We start from the raw sequence: 23,857 nt of genomic DNA, 5'->3' as shown, positions 1-23,857 counted from the left end.
CGACTCTTGTTGCCTTTGTCGCTGTCCCTTTTCAGATGATGAATATGTCCCTTAAGTCCCGAGAATGGTAATTTCGATTGCCGACCCTTGTTGCCTTTGTGGCTGTGGCTGTCCCTTTTCGGATGATGAATATGTCCCTTAAGTCCCAAGAATGGCAATTTCGATTGCCGACCCGTGTTGCCTTTGTCGCTGTCCCTTTTCGAATGATGAATATGTGTAATTTCGATTGCTGACCCGTGTTGCCTCTGTCGCTGTCCCTTTTCGGATGATGGTAATTTGAGGGCTAAGCCTTCTTAGGGTGCCTAAAAAGGATTCCCCTTTCTGAGCATGCAAGTCTCTAAAACGATATGATGAATGTCCCTTAAGTCCTGAGAATGGTAATATCGATTGACGACCCGTGTTGCCTTTGTCGCCGTCCCTTTTCGGATGATGGTAATTTGAGGGCGAAGCCTTCTTGGGGTGCCTAAAAAGGCTTTCCCTTTCTGAGCATGCAAGCCCCTAAAACGATATGATGAATATGTTCGAGAATGCTAATTTCGATTGCGGACCCATGTTGCCTTTGTCACTGTCCCTGCATTTTATATTTTTGGATGGTGATAATTTGAGGGCTAAGCCTTCTTAGGGTGCCTAAAGGCTTCCACTTTTTTAGTATGCAAGTCCCTAAAATTAGCGTGAATGGTGACCCTAAAGTTGCGAGTATGCTAAAGATAGTGTTTTCATACTTCTGTTGTGTAGAATCTTATGGTTTTAGGATAAAAAATCAAACCTACATCTTGACATGGCATGTGTGATTGTGAGATTTCAGTCTTTTAGCATTTGAATTTATAATTGTAATTGATGGTGTTTCTTTTGGTTTTTCTAAGTTGAAGGAAATGTGTCTTACTTTTGAAGAAGGCAAAGGGATATGGTGCAATAGAAATTTTGATGAATGAGTGAGTAGAGCTTGTGCAAAAACCAGCACTGTTTTTTTTGTTATTCTTGAGGTGAGAGCAAGGAAATTCTCAGTCACATCATTTAACACTGGTTTTTTAGTGACAAACACTGTTGCAGAGCTCTATTAAGAGAAGGCTGCTGAATACTGGCTCATATGGCGTATTGAAGGGGATTCCAACTTAGCGATCTGATGCAGAGTATATTGTTTCCATATAACATTGTTAGTCTCTTTAAATACAAGTTTGTACTTGATAAATAGATTGTTTTGTTAGTATTTTGTCCTTCAATTTTCTGAAGAAGTTTATATCAGAAAGATATACCAAGAATTGTGGGTTGTGGGGGTGGGGGAGGGTAAACAACACACAGTTCTTAGTCTTTAATTTGTCAGGATAATATGTTTCATATTCTTTAACTACTCTTCAGTAAGTTTCTAAAGCACTAAGTTAATGGTGGAATTTTATTTGAATTTTATGCTTCCTTGGTAAACAAGACACCATTTAGTCTTTATTTTGTGAGAACAATATGTTTCATATTCTTTGACTACTCTTCACTACGTTTCTAAAGCACTTAGTTAATGGTGGAAAGGTTAACTTGAAGGCTCTATAGTGTAGACTTGCGGTATACTCTTTATTCTTTAAGGATCAAGGTACAAGATTATAGTCCCCATTTACCATATTCTTGATGGACTCAAATCTGGGACCCTTATCAGTTATCACCAAACTTGGTTTTTCCAAAAAGCTCCAAATAATCTCCATAGCGGTAATTACTTGCCTGTTGACAAAAATGACATTGTTCTTTGAAGGTGGGATCTCCACCCATTTGCCATCTTTGGACAACTCCAATCCAAGAACTTGATTTTCTTGGAGCAATAGGATGATACCACCAGCATCTGTGTGCTCTCTGAGTCCTCTCACCAGTTCTGGGTTTGGACATTGAGGGTACTTGGCCACTTTTGTTCCCATTGCAGGCCCATCATTTCCAGAAAATGCTTTCTTGATGTAATCCTTCTCCAAACCAAGGTTTTCACTCATGAGCCCAGATAAGTCCTCTTCCAGTTGAAGGAGTTTTTCAATGTACTGATCCATTGTTTGGCTGCATGCATTTACATATAATTTGCATCAGGTTATGTGCATGTGCATCTTGAGATTGAGCATTGTGCATTCTACATACAATGTTTGTGAGTTTGTTTGAGAAAGAGATAGAGATTTTGTTTGCTGAAGAGATATAACTAGATAGGGTATATATAGGGCTACAAAAAGATTTAAAACTCTCTTAACACTCTAACTAGAAGCTACTTAAAGTATTTTGAATGTTTACTATAGTTAGAGAAGACTTAAATTGATTTGATATTCTGTTAAGAGTGCCTTGAGAAGGAACGGAGGGAGTACAATGTAAAAGGAACAATTTTCACCCCTCATTTGATTCTTATAAAAAGGAACGGAGGGAGTACAATGTAAATTCCCTCTAAAATATATCACACCATTAAGTATGTTAAGGATTTTAAGAGAGTACTAGTCTCTTGTTTGGATGAAGTACCCTTAAGCATAAAGTAACATAATTTTGGCATTTCAAATTGCCATACTATTAGGAATTCCCCTGCCAGTTAGTCCACCTTGACTTGTAGGATAAAGCAAAGTATACGGCATCTTAACAAGTCCAACTCTGTTTTTAAGTCTAACATCATCGTTCATTGTCAAGATTCTTTCCTCAATTTCTGCAAGTTTCTTTCCAAACTTATCAAAAGCTTCCAATGGCTCTGCATCACATGTCCAGTGATGAGTGTCTCTCTGTCCAAGGTACACCTTATCAGAAGAATGCTTAGACAATATTTCAATGAGTGAGATGCCAATAAGAGTCTGCAACTGTGCCGTGATTGTTTTCAGAAAAGCCTTATCAGGATTTGCCACAAGTTCATCATGTTCTGGAGTTCCTTCCTCAGGCATGAACCTTCTGCTTATAGTTGGGCGGTTTGGGAGGTAACCTGTGTTACAGAAATAAAATATGAGGGGATGTATTATGGATGGAACAATTGTTGTGTGTCGTGGATGAACCACTACCTTAAAAACAAAAATCCGACAAACTAAAGATGCAACTGATGTCCATGTCAGGCCTTAGATCAAAATTCTGTGTTTGGTTGTTCTCTCATGGTGCACTAATCAAATAGTGTCATGTCATTCCAAAACCAATTGTTATATTCGTGCCTATATCACATTCCCCATTTCATTTTGTCTGTCGCACCGATCAAATTGTGTCATGCTATTTAAAAACTAATTGTCATACTCATGTATACATGACATTATTTGATTGTTGAGACAGAGAAGTGAACACCAACCGGAGATAGACGATCTTTGTCTAAAAATCTTGTTCTATGTATAAGTGAGGTTAAAAGAAGCAACTGAAAATAACTGATATGAAAATAATTTGAATGCCATTATTCAAATAACCTGCATAAGGGTATTGTCCAAAGTTTGTGGCTGCATGCAGAGCTGAAGCAACCCATATAATGATAGTGCAGGATTCAATCAACTCTTCATGAGTTTGCATCTTTGGCCACCACGGCTCATCTTTTTTGTCACCGTGACCCTCTTCCCTTAGTTCCTTCCACCAAGACTGTAGTTCAGCATCTTCCTTCACTTTGTCATCTGTTTTGTAGTAAAAGGAGCAATAGTCCTGAACCCATGTCCTGATAGCAAACCAGATCTCTATCCCATCAACTACGTAAGGGTAATCCTTGATAAGTAGGCGAAGCCGCGAAGGCCATGTCTAGATGTTGGATCCTCAACAGCCATTCCTCTGAAAGAAGCAACCATTCATCAGCTCATTAACAGCAATGTTCCTTTCTCCTATTCTATTCTGTAATGTGTCATGAAAGAACTATGAAAAAAAAATTAGGTTGTTGGGTGAATGGCTTTATATTATATTTCTAGCACATAAACGCGATATCCCATCTGGCTTGAATTGTGGACTATGCATAACTGCACAAGCTCTCATATTCTTTGTGCTGAAATTCAACTTTTTACTAGAATGATGGGGAGAACAAGCACCGTACTTTAAGCCACTTGACTATAGAGATTCTGGTACTATTTAAGAACTAACTATCACAAAGTCTCAATGTTGTGTTTGGATATTTTATAGCACATACTTCAAGGTAAAAGTGAACAAAACTCTTCTTTTGCATTGGAATAAAAGTTAGTTTACGCTGTACTCAACTATATTCAAACACACTAAATTGTTGAGTGAACAGATGAATAGTTTTATATTATATTTCCAAACTCGGCAAGTGAGTTCTTGGCTACGCGCAGGGTCTGGTCATATGGTCTATTGTAGGCAGGGTCTGGTCATATGGTCTATTGTAGGCAGCCTTACCTAGTTTTTACACCAGAGGTTGTTTCCAAGAATTGAACTCATGACGTCATTGCATGACAACAAACCTTTTACCATTGTGCCAAGGCTCCCCTTCTAAATCGGACAAATTGGACTAGTTAATGTTCTCCTGATTTCAACCATGTTCAAAGAAAATCAAATAATTTTTTTAAGTTAATCAAGTATCCCCACATTCGGTAGTTAGGAGTCTTATCCCTCGCCTCACTGTAAGCCTACTAAGCGCTAAGAGGCTGGCCAATAAGATTTTGCATGTGTGGTTTACCTCTTTACAAGATCTGCAGGCAGTGCTTGCTCTGGGAAAATCCAATTCTTATAAAGCACAGATGACATCTCCATGGAATACTTTGATGGAAAAACTGTTGTCTCCACAAAACCACCTGCATTGATGAGGATTTTCCGGGCAAGTGCATTTTATATTCATAGTGTCACGAAAGTGAGGGTGCAATAGTTTATGAACAGGGTGAAGCACACTAAGCTGTCTACTTGCAGCAATATCAAATGGCTCAATCACTGCATGAGTATGCAACCTGTGATACATGAAAGGTATTAAAAATGTTCAGCAATAGATTTAAGTTTGTGTTTGTTTTCTTTGATAGAGTTATAGCATGTTAGGATCAGTTTTTCTTTCCCCGGAATCAATTCTAAAAACTAGAAGATGCTTCTCCCTAAAATTGAGCCTGGCTCAGAATCAATTGTATGAAAATTTTCAAACATGCACTTATACCAGTGGGTGATAAGTTGATGATAGTCTGAGTCATTTACTGCTACATAAGCTTTAGCCAACTGCCATATGGAACTTTCAACACCATTTTCTGCAGGCATGTAAACTTTACTAATGGCACCCTGTTGATCTTCTTCAGGATGTGGCAAACTCAATTCAATGGCTAGGGGCTTTAAAGTCCCTTTATTTTGCAAGAAAAGAATTGTTCTGCTGGCATAAGTCTTTGTAGAAGTGGAGTTTATCCTCCTCAAGTATGGCATCAATGTATCACGGTGATCTAATATGTAATATGAACAATTTCTTCTGTCTAATTGCCTGTTCCACCAAATATAAGTAAATAGTAAGAGTCAGAATGTTAGAAAAAAAAAACTAATTTTGAAGATACAAAGCTGTTACAAAATTCACAAAATTTTATTTTATTATCAAAACAAAATATCATTGCCTCATCTACTGTGAGTCCTTGTAGGTTGCTCTGGATGTGTTCTTTCCTTATCTTACTAGTTTGATCACCGTAGACTTTAGGATCTAGCTTACTTGCTGGTGGGAATTCCTGCATTTTGTTTAGGATAATTGTGAGGGATAAAGTTTAGGAAAAGAACTTTGATCATTATAAAAGACATTTTATATTGTAGTTGAATTCAATTTATTATAATTTTTTAATGCTAAAATCACTTAAGCTTACTTGGAGGCAGCTTATTATGACAGGATTTACACCAGCCAGTCAGTCACCATCTCTCTAGCAAACTCTTCATCAGTTCTCCATGCAGACTTATCCTCTGCTCCAAATCATCAAGAATGTCGCTATCACTAGGTACTGTATGCAAGATAACATTTTAAGGCAGGTGTGTGACGGTATACAAGTGCATTTGGAAAAGCAGCTTAATTAACCATTTTTGGCAATAAGCGCTTATCGCATAAACACTTCTTCATAAGCTAATTTGAGAAACTTTTTGAATAAAACTCAAAATATGTTATATATATATATATTATATATATATAAGAGTTTATTAATAAATCATAAGCTATTTTATAAACTCTCCTAAAGACTTGTCTAAGCGCTCATCAAGATAAAATCAAATTAGATCTTCCAAACAGGGCAAAAAATGTACCTATAATCACTTGAGGCATGGGAAATTTGAGGAACCTTTCACCATCGGTTCGGAGAATTTCTTTGAGCAGCTCTGCAGGGATGTTATCCCTAATTACCTTAATTACACCCTCAGGCACGTTAATCCCACCTTCATAGAGTTTAAGTACATCCTCAAAGCTATCAAACTCATCAGGGGTGCTATTGAATAAAGACTCCAGCTCAGGTTTGAGAACTTGAACTATGGATTTGAGTGCATTAGCAAGAAAGTCTGCCAATTTCAAGTGACCAAATTTTTCATCCCTTGGAACATAGATGTCTAAGTTCATGACAGGGTTTAATCTGCTCTCACTATTAGCATCTGGTAAGATAACATCATAATAAAGAAACTCTTAAAAATATAACATAAAAAAGCATTCACTTGTCTTTGCCCAGCAACTAAAGCTTTTAGGATAGTCGGTTTATGACACGGTATCAGAGTCTAACCTGACTCTGTGGGTCGTCTACCGATTCTACCTCTCCGAGGGTAGGGATACTTAGTGGGCCCTCCTAGAACTGGACGAGCATATTGTGGACCCTTATCTGGATCACCCAAATCATTGTAATATGCATAATCATAAACCCTATCCCACTCTTGCAGCTCCGCTCTTCCATCTCCTCTTAAATTCTCTATTTCTTCTTCTCTGTACTTAAGAAGGGGCGCTGGTGTTTCACTTGGAAGGTAGGACTGCAACACATTAAAAACTTCATAGTATAACTACCAATATACAGCTTAGAAAAGATAGTTAGTTAACATAGCTTAAAGTTCTTGCATAATGTTAATGGATTGTTCAATTCAGAGTAAAATCAATTTTGGATGACAAAATTAATGTTTAAATTATTTCAGTCCAAAAATCAATTCTGCTAGAAGTTAGAGAGATTAGTTTTAGTGTTGAACATAATCAATTATGAGATTTTACAACTGGAAATTATTCTAAAACGTCACTTTTTTCAAACTTAAATTAATTCACTTTCAACTCACTTTTACTACAATCAAATTTTATTTGATCTCAAATGAGATAACACTGATTCAAAAACCCTGAGATTATTAATAGCTATATGTTTGTGTGTTTTTACCTTGTTACCGAAGAAAATGCGACCCTTTTCATATTTATGTGCAGGGTATACCCAAGAGTTGCAAATAAAGTGAATGACACCTTGGCCTGGAACATCTTCAAGTGTCAAGCTTGTAAGGTAAAACTCACTGTGGTGATTATTTCTAATTAAATATGCTCCTGGTGTCCCTATATCCTCTTCCCAATCAAATGTAACCTTGAATGCTGATTTGCCTGCTGTCAAGGGTGTGATTGTGGTAATCCAGTCTTCCAGATATGCAGGCTTCCCAAGTTTTCCTTTCATTCCATTCCCTTAAAAAATATTCAGGTTAAATGGTAAATAGAACTTCATGCAGAGAAAGCAGACTCTAATTAGTTTACTGGAAAAATACTAGCAAGGCCACTTTAACACTTACTTCATTCTAACCCTCTTTTATTGATTGGTTGAAATTTATGTTGGGTCCGCTAAAAACATGGATCTCACTTCAAATTTAATGAGATTCACATGGATTTTAACAAATTAATGAGAATGTTGAAAACAAAGTGTTAAAGTGAGGTTGTCTAAATCACTCAATGTAAGTATTAGATAAAATTAGCATAGTCTTAGGTGACCCAATAATATTTTAATACGTGTCATAAGTTAGAATTTCCTAATATTATCATAGTCCTAAGTGACCCAATAGTATTTTAATATGTGTCATAAAGTTAGAATTTCCTAATATACACATTAAAAATATTATTTTACTAAATACCTTAGGTGATTTACACAACATAAGCCTCTTTGTGTGTAAAGAAAATAAATAAATCACCTGAAATTTATAAAGATGACATCAATTAAATAAGTGGCCAATATAGTTAGTTAGGATAGTTTATAATAGGCTTAATCCAGTTTTTGGTCCCCATCCTTTGTCATAAATATGGCTTTAGTCCCTCGCCGGAGCAAAGGTGGGGCTAGGTCCCCAGTTTTTGGCAAAATAGTTGGCTTTGGTCCTTCCGGCCGGTTGGGTCAACGCCGGAGCTCCGCCGGCTGACGTGCGTCAATTAATGAGCCCAGCTGGATTTTTTTTTCTTTTTTTCATTAAATTTAAATAAAATTAAAACTTACTAATTAACTTACTAATTAACTAATCAAAACTGGCAGAGACTTATTCCAATTGAGTTTTTCTTTTTTTAATTCATGATGCTCATCTTCCAATTCCAGAAAACCCAATGAATGTTCATCTTCTCCAAAGAAAATTCATTATCATTTTGATAATCTTTCCCACAAAACCCAGTAATCATCAACCCACCCCCACCCCAAACTCATGAACCCCAACCCCCTCTCCCTCCCTCTCGTCATCCCACCCTCTCATCTCAGTGAAATCTGGGTTTTTGCAAACTCGAGTGAGGGAAATGGAAAGGGACTGAGCCGATCAATTCCAAATCTAGATTTGGATTTGTTGGTCTCCGAGGTTTCGGATCTGGTGGTGGTTCAACGAAAGCCTTGAACAAAAGGTGTGTTCTTTGAGTTGATTGTTTCTGGGTCCAATTTCATTTGTGGGTTAACATGAAGCAATTTTTCAGTTGGATTTTATGGCAGAAATCACTTGTTCTTTGTGAAATGGAGGGAAAGACGAGATGGGTGTTGGTTGGTTTCGTTTGTGGTGTGGAAAAGGAGCTAAGTTGATTGGAGGTTTCATTGGGTGCCGTGGATTTGGCTGGGGAGATGAATACAACGAGAGAGGGAAAAAGATGGAGATTAGAGAGTGGTTGTAGCAAGAACGAAAACGGGTTTGAGATTTGGCTGGGGAAAGGTAGTGTTATTCTGCCTACAAGGAAATGGTCTTGTCTTCTGGGTATTTCAATTTTCTGGCCTACTCACTGAACAATCGATTTCTTCTTTTTTTCTTTTTGTCTCTTGCACTGAGATTTCCTTGTCTTGTGGCCTTTTTTAATTTAACCACAGCAATGTTGTTGTACAAATTCACTGTTTCTTGCCTCATTTTGCTATACGGATTTCTATACTTTTTTACTTTCATTACCATTTTTGAATTTTGTTTGCTTGCTGAAGCAATGGTGAAAAGGTCTGGTTGCAGGAAATGCGATATATGTTTTGATGAGACCTAGTTGCACGCCTTGCACTGCAACAAGTTCTTCTGCAAATGGATATTTTGTGGGTTTGAGAATTTTTCTTGAGTTTAGGATTCTTTCTGAGTTGGGTTTGATTGATGATGGGGAAAGGATTTTGTGATTTTGGGTTAAATGTTTTTAATTTATGGGAAGAAGAACAAGAAGAAGATGATGATGAACATGAAGAGGAAGAACAAAGGAGATGATTAAAAAAAAATTATTTAATAAGTTAATTAGTAAGTTTTAATTTTATTTAAATTTAATGAAAAAAAGAAAAAAAATCCAGCTGTGCTCATTAATTGACGTGGCACCGGCCACGTCAGCCGACGGAGCTCCGGCGTTGACCCAACCGGCCGGAAGGACCCAAGCCAACTATTTTGCCAAAAACTGGGGACCTAGCCCCACCTTTGCTCCGGCGAGGGACTAAAGCCATATTTATGACAAAGGATGGGGACCAAAAACTGGATTAAGCCTTTATAATAAAGTTGTCCTGAAAGTTTTTATCATTATTTTTAATTGGCATGAAACTAGTCCTGTTTTTTTTACAATCAGGATCTTGACTAGTGAAGATGTTGAGCCATGGTGGGTCTGCTTGTATTTTTTATTTAATGAAGTGGCATGAAAACTCCAATGAAAGTTGACCTGCAGTTTTGACCCATACAAGATGTTGACCTATGGTGTCTACGCTACGCACATTGGTTATCTATTCAACACTTCCGACCAAATAGTCTCATGACTGTTTGGTTTTTAGATTAATTCAACATGAATAGGAAATTTCAGAACTTGCTCCTTCTAGCTTTTGATGAAAAAAGAAAAAAGAAAAAAGAAAACTCGAAGAGGAGGACATACAGAAGCTGTAGATCTGCTTTCATAGAGGTAGAGAATAAACAACAGTAGAAGGTCATGAAATCATAGTTCATATGTATTAGTGTTGTTATCTAGGCCAAACACAATAAGACAAATTTTCACATTCACTATGTCGAATAAAACTAATGAGAACAAAGTGAGTAACACATGAAGACAACGAATGACTTTGGATTAGTGGTGTTTATCACAAAAAAGAAAAATGTTGAATCAGTGGTGACACATGTACTATGTAGCTTCAGAAAAGACATTTTATAACTTCTGTTCTGCTCTTGCGAAATAGCCTGGGAGGTGTGGATGCGTTTGTGTAGGTGGCTGGGGATCAGTTCTGTTCTACAGCAGGAACCGAAAGCATTCTTTCTTCAGTTTATCTCCATTCTCGGGGATGGGAAAAAAATGAAAAAATTGCAGCATCACTGTTCTGCATTGCTGCGATTGGAGCGTTATGGTACCATCGAAATAGAGCCGTTTTAATGGGGTGGTGGTAGACATTGACAATGTCCTAGAGCTAATTCAATTCAAGGTTCGGCTATGGATGAAGTCGTTGGGGAGGAGCTTTCATGCATCTAATTCAGATTGGCTACTGAATCCGATTTGCTGCATCAAATCTTTGTAATTTCCTCTGTTATTGGCCTGCATTACACTGGATGAGAATTAAGTTGTTTGGGATCTTCTGTGGGTTGGTCTTTACGAATTAAAGGAAGGGCAAGAGTGCTGAATTGTTTGGCTCACGTGGGGGTTGGGTGGAATATATCTAATTTATTTTCCCTTGATTTTGATGATACATTTTCTTTGTAAGTTTGCTGCATTTGGAACATATGTGTGCTGTTGGGCTGGTTATCAAAACTTGAAGTAGATGATTGAGTGGAATCCTTGCAAATCATGTTGGAATCATTGGTTGTGCTAGGCTGGCTGGTGGTGGATTATCTTGGCTCAAGTATACTGTGTTATTTTGTTTTTTAGCTCCTTGATGGCACCATTCAGGCTTTCTAAATTTTGTACTTTTTTTTCCTTCTCTCGGTTTCTCCCAAGGGGATTTTCTTAGTAAGGTTTTAATGAGGCATTATTTTTAAAGCTTTGCTCCCATTCCTAAGTGTAATTTTGATGTATAAGTTTATTGCTTCTAGCTCCTCTTTCTCTTTGTATTGGGTTGAAGTACCCCTGTACTTCTCTTCAATATATTTTTTGGCTTATCAAAAAAAAATCCCTAGGTAGCAAAACGTCACATATTAGCCGGCCGAACCGCTTTTGGTAGGGGTTTGCTACCAATAGTTTGCTTAGGAAATGTTTGGAAGCTAATCTCAAGATTTTTTTTGGTATATTGGAAAGATAAATTGCATCCGCTAGGAATCGATCATGGACCTCCCCTGCCCATATGTTCCTCAGCTCCTACCACATGAGCTATCCTACGGGGACTAACCTCCGGATTTGTTGTTGTGTTTCCTAGATTCATCTTTTAATTATCTTCTAAAGTCATCTTCTTGATTATTTTTATTTTTAAATTTTATAAAAATAATATTTTTTATAAAAATATTTATTACTATTATTATTTTATTAAAAAACTAAATGATGCTAACAATAAACTAGAGTATCTCTCATTGTCATGTCAAAGATACAATGAAAATTTTAATTTACAATGTGGTATTCCCAATTAATTCTCATGCTTAAACTATTTTATCAAAATCTGTCACATTGATTTGATCTACAGAAAAAATTCCAGACTTGGTAGGAGAAGAGCTCATTTGTTGGCTGATAACCTCTCTAATAGTAGGTCTATCATTTGGAGACTTTTGCGCGCACTATAGAGCTATCATTGTCATTTTTTGTAATATGTCTTTGGCATTTATTGTCATCCTCATATGGTTTTAAAGCAATACATCTCTCAATTTTTTTGTATGCCACAGGAGGGAAATAGACTTCACTTTGATGACTGGCTTGGAAATCGAGGATCCTCTTACCACCCACTATTTCTAGCAGCACCATACCACAACTATAAACATTTTCTTTTTTTGAAATTCCATCAAACGATCTTTATTTGCCACTTCCAGAGCTATATACCCTAGGGTCCCTTTAGCATTAGACACAAATCATTCTTGGCACACAGCTTGGCAAGTCCAAAATCGGATATCTTAGGAAATAAGTTTTCAAGGGTGAATTAGTTGCAGGTCTAGAGCAATTCCCATTGTGACAAATCATCCATGCTCAAGGGTGAATTAGTTGTAGGTCCATCTACATGTATATAAACTGGTCGAGGGAACCTCCGAAAAAAAATCTCATGGAGCATTCAAAACAATAACAATGTTTTTGTATGATGTTTGAATGATGCTCGCCGCCTCTTGAATTCTCCACCATCTTCTTTAGATTCTCGCAATATCTTTATTGCCACTTCACGATCATTGAGCATTCCTCTGTATACATCACCATAACCACTTTGTCCTAGCTTAGAACCATTATTTTTTGTAATCTTCTCAATATCTGACCATGTATAACTTTTCGGACTTAGACCCACATGATTTGGTGAGTGATCTTCATTGTGCTGGTTACTTTCGATCAGCGACAACAACTCAATATCTCCTTGACATCTTAACGTGCGTATAAAACACCAAATTGCACATATGGACAACACTGCGATTGTTACACCCGACCATAACAACATGGAATTGTTCTGAATTTGAATGTGGCGTATGTGGTAACAAATAATTGAACTCGGCTTAATGATAATGACTTTGGAAAAATAATTTGGAATAGAAAGTGTTGGGGAATGAGTGAATTAAATAAGCAGTGGATGGAACGAGGAGAATGGGGTACCAATGGTTACAAAGTCCAACCCCAAATTTAACGCGAATTTTCAGCCACTAATATCAGTTACTGGTCCCAAATATAAGGTGGTGAATGAATAGTTAAAGAGGAATTGAAACTCAATAGTTTGTTGCCCTTCTCTTGCTATTTTCGGTTGCTGTTTCTCTTTGTTCTCTGATCCTTTATTTGAGGATCTCCAATTCCATGAAACTAGAAGAAATAAAATTAAACAAATTATTACTCTTTATATGAGAAGTCATTCAACGATTATGTGGCATATAAAAAAAATTCAATCATTACATAAAGGCTTAATTGTAACTTTGGTCCCCGACGTTTACCAATGCCACGATTTTGGTCCCCCACCTAATTTAATTACATGGATGATCCCCGACGTTGTAGGCCGTGTCCAACGTTAGTCCTACCGTTTATTTCTTAATGGAGGAGGCTTACGTGGACGTCCAGTTGGAGAGAGAAATGAGGTATGAGGAGAGAGGGAAGCACGTGAGTATCACGTGACCCTTATCTGAACCCATTATACCCAAACCCCTGACCTCCCTGGAACGAAGAAGGTAACGCGATTTAGATCCCTAGGGTTTCAGATTTGGGTATAATGGGTTCATATAAGGTTCACGTGACGTGATACTCACGTGCTCCCCTCTCTCCTCAGATCTCCTTTTTTCTCTCCAACTAGATGTCCACGTAAGCCTCCTCCATTAAGAAATAAAACGGTAGGACTAACGTTGCACGCAACCTACAACGTCGGGGACCATCCATGTAATTAAATTAGGTGGGAGACCAAAATCGTGGCATTGATAAACGTCGGGGACCAAAGTTGTAATTAAGCCTTACATAAAAGTACTTCAGAGTTCCAAACTTGGAACATTGCCTTGAATCCAAAAGAATACCATATTTAAATATTAACACTAGTATCAAGATAGAAATGAAACGTGCTGTTTTATTTCACCAAAACGCAAAGTTACAAGCTATTGTATTTTTTTTGGTACATGAAAAATTACAAGCTATTATATACATAATATACACCGTAACAAATAAATAATGGTATGAAGAGATAACTTTTCCTACTCTACAGGGGATTAATAAACTAATATTCTATCAACTAATACATTCAAATCAAATAAAAGAGTTTTTTCAAGTTGTAAAGATATTACCTCTATCGTCCACGACCACCACCACTTCTACCCTCCATCATCGTTGCCACTGCCACGACCACCACCTTCATTGCCACCACCACAACCACCACACCACCACCACCACCTCCATTTCCACCACCCTCATCACATCCACTACTACTACAACACTCCACCACCACCATCTTTACCATCACCTCCACCACAATCATCCATCACCACCACCGCCGCCACCTTCATTGCCACCATCACCACCACTACTACCACCATCTCTACCATCACTTCCACCACAACCCTTGACCCCACCATTGTCACCGCCACAACTAACATCACCACCGCCGCCATCGCCACCACCTTCATTGTCACCAATATCATCTCCATTGCTACCAGCACCCTCCACCTTCCACCACTACCACTTCTACCATCATCTCCACCACAATTGTTCATTGCCACTATCGTTGTTACCGCGACGACCACCGTCACCACCACCGTTACCACCACTGCCGTATAAATTTACTTTTTAATATTGTAAATTATTATGTAACTAAAATGTTTCATATGTAAACTAGAGATATGTTTGCCACTTTTTTAATAGTTTGTCATATTTTGATCTCCTTAGTTCAATTCTTTTCGATAGAATCAATATGTTGTTCCCACAACCTTATATCTCATTACGTTCCATCTTAAAGACATAACAAACATTAAAAAAAAATTCCTTTTCGTCAACCAATATGTGTACCAACAGTTTAATTTTTATACATGGACACTGTAAAGAATTTTTACATTGTAGCCAATCAGATTATAAAGATATGTCACATTGTTATTAAAATTTTAATTAATTAAATGACTACTTTTGCCACTTTTCTCAATGCATCAACATTTTTCTCGTGTACAAAATCGCCCAAACACAACCAATGGTTCAAAATATTATACATGAAGCCCCACAGGGTAATAAGCAATATGAGCCTGTTTGGTGGACAGGATAAGCAGACAAGATATAATAACAGTAATCCTATCTTGCTGTAATATGTTGTTTGTTGCGCCAGCAGGATAGGATAACACTATCATGTTCCGTATCCTATACTGTCTATCATGTGTAAAAGTTATCCTGAGGGGGAGCTATGATAGACATTATCCTGACAGAATATGATATCTGTTTTTTATTTATTTATTACCATATAGCAAAATTAATTTCAATAATTATATTTATAATAATATTAATTCATAAATATAAATTTTTGAGTTTAATAAAATATTAATTTTATTACTTATCAATTACTAGTAGTTATTGTTAAGTTAAAATTATTTAGTTACTAATACATTTAATTAAAAAATAAATTTATTTATAAATGATGCAAATATTGGATTTAATCATATAAAATAATTAAATTTTCATTATCACTTACTACTACTACTTATTTAACATTATTAGTTCAAAAAAAAGGTAACATTATTTTCGTTATTTATATATAATAATAATACACAAAAAATTCTTCACTAGCAATAAAATAAGCTATCACACATATATAAATATCAATTCTTTAATAGTAAATATAGAATAATTTAGATTATCATATGATATTATTTAAAATAATTTCTCTACTTATACAATTATAATTAATAATTTAAATATAAATTATTTTTGAAAGAATAATGTCTTTTAATAAATTTTTTAAAAAATTGATTAATTTTTATCATTGATGGTTAAGTTAAAAGTTAAAACCCATTGCTTACATATATAATAATCTTAATTAAAATAGACTCTTTTTGAAAAAATTAAAATAGTTGAACTAATAAAAATTAATTTAATTTTAGTTAATATTAAAACATAAGCTCATTTATAAAAATGTAAAAAAATTAAGTTTAATAAAATAACCACTTTAAAAAAAAATCTATTTAGAAAATTAAATTTTAAAAAGTATTATGTATTTTTTATTTCAAATGAAAAAATTTGATACACTTTTCATTGTTTCTATCATATCCTATCAATATTTTGTCAACGTCAAACACATGATAGGATAAAAGTCTATCCAGCTCTTATCATATCATGTCTTTATCCAATCATTTATCATATCCTGCTCTAATCCTATCCTGACCACCAAATGGACCCATAAGTTAGAAAGGTCCATAATACAATCTATAAACATCTATCTAGAAACATATATCCAGTTGATATTCTGAGTAAAAAATAAGTACACTCAATCTATATAAGGATCTATAAGAGTACTACAAAGTCAATATAACACAACACGTGGAGAAATTCTCTGTTCCCAAATACTAAACCCTAACTCCCATCACTCTCAACCAAATACTAGGTTGAAAATGGAGCACACGAAAACCCATTCTTCTACAACATACTCAAATCTTTGTCAAGATCTTTTAATCTCCCTCATTCTCATGGTGCCATTAGCGAAGACCGAACTCTAAAGGTGATTCAGCTGAAAGCTGGATAACAACCTCTGCCTCAGGGGAAATAAGGAGGCTCATGCTCAAATCCAGTCCTCTAATAGGGGGTTCCGCCCAAATCACGTGATAAATGAAGTTACAAAGCTCTGAAATTTTCTCTTTCTTAAATTGGTTTCCGCCTTTACTCACTCTCACATACATCAATTTATGCTAGGGCTTCCGATAAAACTTAAAAATCCAATCTTCAGTTGAGGCACCACATTAAAGATACTCATTTCACTCTCTCCTACTTTCTCTAGTGCAAGTGGGAATCCATAAAATATTTATTGATGATTTAGAGTTTATAAAGGGCTGCAAGTTGCTAAGATATCCTAACATTATAGTTGAGGCCATTTTCTGCTTAAATGTGTAGCATATGACTAGTTTGATACAATTGTTTGAGTGTATTTACTTTTATAAACCTTACTTTTAAAATGCAATTTTGAATTTCAAAACATGAAAAATGTAATTTTTGTCATACAAATTATTTCCCCTCCAAATCTCTTGAACTTTTGAAGAGAAGACAAAATTGAGTTATGAAAAGTTTTAGCACCCTCTATTCCCTCCCTTTTACAATTTGAACCAAACAAACTACAACCACTAAACATTACTATTATAACTTGCAAAGGTTGTATACATTAAAAGTCACTCTATTACCATATCTAAGCCAAATATTGTACCATTATTTAGATGACATAAACCCTACATTTGAAACAAGAGGATTCCAACCTATCTTTTCTGAAAGTTCAGAAATTTCATGGCATATGCAAACACAAACAAGAAAAGAAGAACCCAGCCCAATTGAACAGCAGCAACCACAGGAAGGAAGTCGTACTCAAAACCAAAGGTTTTCTTGAGGAACTCCTTAAGCCCCATGGTTCCAGCTCCTGGAACTTCTATCTGTGTATCTCCATCACCCAATTGAGAGACAACAAGACCATAGATCGTCCAAGCATTAGGAGAAGCCCAATAGTACCATCTCCACCACACAGGGATTTGCTGAAACATTAAGTGAAAATATTAAATTTTAAGAGAGCTTTATTCCCAACATTAAATTATGAATTATATATAAAAAAAATGGCAGATCACATACCGTCCTAGGAATGACAAATCCAGAGAACAAGCTCCAGACGTTCAAGAAGAAGCCAAGAAAAACAGTAGCAATTTGGAAATTCGGGGTTAAGGCAACAACCATCATTCCGTATAATGTGAAGTAGATAAAACATGTTAACATGAAGTAGTACAACATGAAGAACTGCCCTGCCTTCCATTCAAATCCAATCATGAAGTAAAGGGCGATAGTATAAATGGCCGTTTGAACTGAAGTATAAATCACCTCTATTATCACCTGTAGAATGAAATAATTAATTGCATTTTAGCATGCTACAAATCATTGTGTAGACTGTAGAGGACACATAATTTAGATTTCTCTTCCTTGACATATATACCTGACCAATTGCATAGGGCAAAGGAGAATACATCCCAGCCGCGTGTTCGCGATACAAGACGATTCGTTCCATGTTAATAACTGGCTGTACTCCCATAGCATTCATGTATCCAAGGAACAGCATAGAAGCGTACATGGCTCCCACTAGATTACCTACATCTTGTTGTTTATGCCTACCAAGTCAGTTCAACAAACATGTCAAGCCAGTACTAACTTGAAATGTCTAACACATCAATATAAGACTTGAGAGCAATGCCGTCTTCTAATTTCAAGATTCTAGATTAATTAAATAAATACATGATATATACTTACACGTCTTTGGCTTTATTGAAGAAGATTAGACCAAACATTAATCCCAGGGTTAGTGTGAAGAAGATTCGAGTGACATTATACGGAGGATTTCTCCAGTAGGACAAAAATTGTTTCCAGAAACAAGCTTTCAACTGCACAAAAAATGGCTGGGAGTATTTGGTTGGGAAGAATAAGTCCTCAGAACCTGGTGCTGGATTACTGAGCTCTCTGATAAGCTCTTGATTCCTTCTGAAGAATTTGCAAAGAAAATAAAGTTATTAAGCTATATTTCTTATGCCATATATACTCATGAGTATAAAACACAAATCTCAAAAGGAAAAACTTACTGATGAAGATGAGAGTTAGAATAAATCTCAGCAAAATCTATGCCCAGTTGAGACTCAATTGAAGGAGTGCTGATTTCAAGCATCCATGTGGCAGGATTATAGGCAGGCTTTATTTTTGGAACCCCTGCAATACCCTGAAGCAGAATATGTATCATGGATCTATAAGGAAATTTTACCATTGAAATCAAAATGGGCTTACTATGCTCAAAGCATGAAGTAGAGATATTGAGATCTCTTTAAGATGACAGACAAAGTAAAGCTTTCATACTCACTTCAAAATATTGTATAAGCTCATGTGAGTAACGACCAAGAGGTCCAGCATAGATAATTTGTCCTCCTCTCTTCATCAACAATAGCTGCATTAACAAAGTAAAAAATCAATTTTGAGGATACATTATGCAATATAGAGAAATAATCAAACTCAAGAAATATACACTATACAGATGAACTCTAATAATTTCAAATTCTAAACTTGCCTCATCAAAAGATTCAAAAATGTCTATGCTTGGTTGGTGAATTGTGCACACAACGGTTCTCCCTGTGTTTACTGTGTTTCTCACAGTGCGCATAACAATAGCAGCAGCCCTAGCATCAAGACCTGAAGTTGGTTCATCCATGAAGATGATTGAAGGGTTGGCAACCAGCTCTACAGCAATAGTAAGTCTTTTCCTCTGTTCTGTTGATAAACCATCTACTCCTGGAAGCCCCACAATTGCATCTCTAATTGGATTAAGCTCAATTAATTCCATAACTTCTTCAACAAATCTCTGCATAACAAATAGATCAAATAGAATAAACTTAGAATTTAAGTGAAAAAATTAGCATTAGTTAAAAATGTTAGTTAATAGAACATGTTAAAAGCTTCCACATAGACACCTTTCTTGTTTGCGGGTTTACTTCTGCAGGAAGGCGAAGCCATGCTGAAAACAATAGTGATTCATATACAGTGACATGTGGAGAATGAATGTCATTCTGTTCACAATAACCGCTGACTCGAGAAAACGTTTCTTGGTTCTTTGGGTAACCTGAGATGCTGATACTTCCTTCAATGTAACCACCTGTTTTTCTTCCAGCTAACACATCCATGAGAGTTGTTTTCCCAGCACCACTAACACCCATAAGTGCTGTTAACACGCCTGGTCTGAAAGCTCCACTGACATCATGTAATAGTTGAAGTCGATCTTCATTGATTCCTTGACTCTTCATTTCCTGATGTAAATTCAAATGGAAAGCTAAGATCCAAGTGGATTCAAAATGGTAGTTAAGATTACTCCATTTCATCTTATCATGCATCAGCATAATATTATGATATGAAACAATAGAGATGAACTGTTTAGAATTGATCAGTGACTTACAGAAGGCATATCTACATAGTAGTTCACATGATTAAATGCGAGTGAAAGAGGTTGAAACGGCAGAACCAATCTTCTTTCTTGATTAGAAGAACCAGCAATTCCTGAAGAATTTCTCACTGCCATGTCTATACAAGAGGGCCTCCAATTAATTAGAATGGCAAAGTATCATATGAAATAGAAATTTCATTAAATAGTTTGAATTGCATGAGAACAATGTGAAACTAATAAACTTATCTAAAAATGTTACAATATCTTGAAATTTAAAATCTGTACTTCAAAAACTTAAATTCATTCAATAAACTACTACTGATACTAAATTACTTTAAAATTGTTTCTACAAAATACAATGAAATATACACTTAAAATGAAGAAGCTACAGAAAGAGAACAAGATATTAAAACCTTGTGTGCCATGCAGTCTAGAGGTTAACTTTTCATTCTTCTTGGCATCTTCCTCCTTGCTGTATGCTTTTGAATCCCCAATAGCTGAAATTTTGATTTGATGTAAAAAAGGCTTACCATTGCAGAAAATTCAATTCAATCACACGATCTTAAACTCGAAAGGATATAACTTACGATTCAAAAAAGTCAATGCAATAACGACGACAATGTTGAAAAGAAGAGCAAAACCATATAAAGCTCCAATGCATATCCAAAACATATATTCTTCTGTATAAAAGCCTCTAGATTTAAGAAGTGCTTTTCCAACTGTAGGTGCATCAATTCTAGTGTCTGTATTTGGCTGCGAAATGCACATAACATATTTAGAATGCTTAGAGATAACGGAAGTGATTTAAGCTTTATGCACAATTGTCTTTGTATTTGAAAGTACTTGACATATACAAGTAGTGATCAACAATGAGAAAAATGGTTTCTTACTTGACTCCATCTTTCATCTAAAAATTCATTTATGACTATGGCATTCTGACCGTATGTCATTGGAGAAACGTAATTTCCCCATATCATCCATGGCTTAATATCATCTGCAGGCATTGAAAGAAAATGTGTTGAAATAAGAACTTGTTATAACCATAGAATGTGAATATAAAGAAAGAGTAGCTAGGTGAATGACATAAGAAATTAATCCTCAATAATGAGAAAAATTATAAGTTTCCTCGAACTGTTGGAGCTCTTAAGAATTAAGCAATTGATCTTACTTTTGGCAACAATGAATCCTCCTAGCACAAATACCACTAGGTAGGTCAAACTGCTTAGTATACTGGCAATAACTTGTGTTCTACCAATTGCACCAATAGCCCGAAATAGAGCGACTGCCATATTGTGAACGCTGAATAATGCCAGGAAATGTTTGAAGAATCTGAAAAAAGAAAACATAGATGGATAACATAGACTCACAGAATGCTATGAAGGAAAGTTGTACAAAATGAGTGTGGCAAAGTTAACTGTGTTGTTTGACATTTAACTCCATTCAGGATAAGTGGTTAAAGACTTCCATCATTTTTTTCCTTGTTTTTTATAAAAAAATCATGGTGTTCCACTAGGGTGAGGTTAAAACACCACCATTAATTTAGACAACCCATCAAACTAAACTCAGAAAATGAAACAGAACTAGGATTATATTTAGAAAAAAGCAAAGCCATATAGTACCTGCTAGGTGAGGGAGCAAATCCAATTGTATAATATGTAAGGAGAGTCCATAATACTGAATCCATTAAGGACACGGGGATCCTGGTTAACCATAAAGGCAACGCATATGCCCATGCAGGGAAGAACATGAAATCCCTCTGTTTGTAAAAGACAGGAAGTCTTGAAACAGTCAGGGCTTGTTCATACCCCCCATTAAACATAATATTCGTCATACTAAAAAATAATGCTCCGAAGAACTTGTATCCATCTTCAACATTGCCCACTGGCATTTCAGTTCTGAAGAACAAACTCAAGGCCAAAACCCCCACCACAGTTAGTTGTACTATCCTGAACACGTAGAGACCCGTGTCGCGTTTCATCAGAAGCCATTCTCTGGCAAAGCATGCCTTGAAGAGTTCCCAGTTTGAAATTCCATACTTGTCTTTCACCAATGCAGCTGGGTGTGTTTGGCTCTTATCATAAGGAACTCGAAGGTCTTCCACAAGTTGCTCTCCAATGTGAAAGGATTCGAAGGCTCGTGCAAATTCAGTAACTGAAACATATCTGTAAGGTTCATTTGTTTTAAACCAGTATTGTTGTTGATCTTTCTTTGATGTTACTTCTTGTAAGAAATCAGCAACTCCTTTTCTTTCAGGACATTTGAAGCCCATGTGTTCGAAGAACTCTAGCACATTCTCACGGGGACCTTGGTATACAATTTGGCCTTCTGAAAGTAGGATAATGTCATCAAAGAGTTCAAATGTCTCTGGTGCTGGCTGAAGAAGAGAAATCACTGTGGTTACATCCATGATATGAACCATTTGTCTCATGAACTTGCATATCTGGAAAGTGGTGGAACTGTCCAATCCTGTTGAGATTTCATCCATGAAGAGTGTCTTTGCTGGTGATGCCAACATCTCACCTGCAATTACAGCAATTGGATTAGATTTAGATTTATAGGTTACTACAAATTATCAAGTTGGAAAAATTCTAGGCCATTAATTTCAATGACAAGCACCACCCAATGGAAAAAAAAGCACACTCTCTCAATACTTAATTATTCTTCTTCATTCTTAGATGAAATCCTGTAATAGCTGCATTAATTTTACAATACCAAGAAAAAATATAAATGGATGTAAGAGAAACATGATACAAATAGAGTTTTTGGCTATCAATCAAATACACTTTTACAAATTATATCTTGAAATGTTTTTATTTTACTTTAATTTTATATCATTAAAACTACTCTGATCTACTGAATCCAATTTTAATTTGTTTAACTAATTTTAAAACTTAAAAAGAAATAAATTTTTTGTAATAAAATGAAAATGATTTTTTTATTAAATGGTCAATTCTTTAATTTAGTTTTGTATTATTATGATATAATTTATTGGCAAAATTTATGTCAAAAAACACCAATGCGCTTATAACAATATGTGCCATTCAATAGTATTGACATCGATACTATACAATAAAAAAATTCATGGTTGTTGTCTTAATAGATGAATAGTTCTATAATAACTTATTTTAGTTGTTGGTTAATTAAGCATGAAGAGAAGTAATTAACCTGTTGTGACACGCTTCCTTTGTCCTCCAGAGATGCCCCTTGTCATCGCATCACCAATGATAGTGTCTGCACAAATATCCAATCCAAGAACCTGCAACATTACATAGAGATAAATAATAATAATAATAATAATAATAATAATAATAATAATAAAACTTCTTATAAAATTAATTATTTTAAAAAATTAAATTATATTAAATGATTTTGAATAGGCGAAACTTTGTCCACGGACCTTGAGAATATAATCTGTTGCCAAATTAGTTTTTTGACCCGATATGGATGTAGCCTTCATGTACGCATCAATCTCAGGGTCCGGCATAATCCCTCTTTCTTTCTCCCTTCTTGAAAGCTCCTCCAACATTTCATACCTCGTCCCAACACCTAAACACCTTCCTGAAAAATCCAACGTCTCTCTCACTGTCATTTCTCCATAATGAAGGTCATGTTGACTAATGTAGGCACATGTTTTTTGAGCAATGAATTCATTCAATTCATGCCCACAATAAGTGATTCTCCCATGAGTCCTTAAATCATGATCAAGTTTCCCTGCAAGTGCCAGAAGTAGTGTTGTTTTCCCTGCACCCGGCGGACCTAGAAGTAGTGTCATTCTTGATGGTTTGACAATCCCACTAACATCTTTAAGAATTTGAACACTTGTCTTATTGGAAGGTGTGAGGTGA

At 35.8% G+C, this 23,857-nt stretch overlaps 2 protein-coding genes and 1 pseudogene across 2 annotated transcripts; all 3 read right to left on the bottom strand.

Moving 5' to 3' along the window:
• Positions 1-1,574: 1,574 nt before the first annotated feature.
• LOC130724026 (1-aminocyclopropane-1-carboxylate oxidase 1-like) lies at positions 1,575-2,018 on the bottom strand. The gene has a single exon (XM_057575190.1). It carries the CDS (start codon positions 2,016-2,018, stop codon positions 1,575-1,577), a length of 444 nt encoding a protein of 147 aa, XP_057431173.1.
• A 446-nt stretch (positions 2,019-2,464) lies between these two features.
• Positions 2,465-7,523, bottom strand: LOC130724017 (probable linoleate 9S-lipoxygenase 5; annotated as a pseudogene).
• A 9,619-nt stretch (positions 7,524-17,142) lies between these two features.
• LOC130730225 (ABC transporter G family member 39-like) lies at positions 17,143-22,661 on the bottom strand. Its single transcript, XM_057582172.1, has 14 exons — positions 21,632-22,661; positions 21,181-21,341; positions 20,903-21,006; positions 20,600-20,765; positions 20,426-20,509; positions 20,025-20,149; positions 19,546-19,878; positions 19,146-19,436; positions 18,942-19,025; positions 18,670-18,803; positions 18,344-18,571; positions 18,033-18,204; positions 17,678-17,932; positions 17,143-17,583 (listed from the first exon to the last, which is right to left on the bottom strand). The coding sequence occupies exons 1-14, from the start codon at positions 22,525-22,527 to the stop codon at positions 17,314-17,316; spliced, it is 3,303 nt and encodes a 1,100-aa protein (XP_057438155.1). The 5' UTR covers positions 22,528-22,661; the 3' UTR covers positions 17,143-17,313.
• Positions 22,662-23,857: the final 1,196 nt, after the last annotated feature.

Source organism: Lotus japonicus, chromosome 1 (genome assembly GCF_012489685.1).
Source record: "Lotus japonicus ecotype B-129 chromosome 1, LjGifu_v1.2".
Taxonomy (NCBI): domain Eukaryota; kingdom Viridiplantae; phylum Streptophyta; class Magnoliopsida; order Fabales; family Fabaceae; genus Lotus; species Lotus japonicus.
Note: the sequence above shows the minus strand (reverse complement) of the source record. Positions and strands in the feature narration are given on the sequence as shown.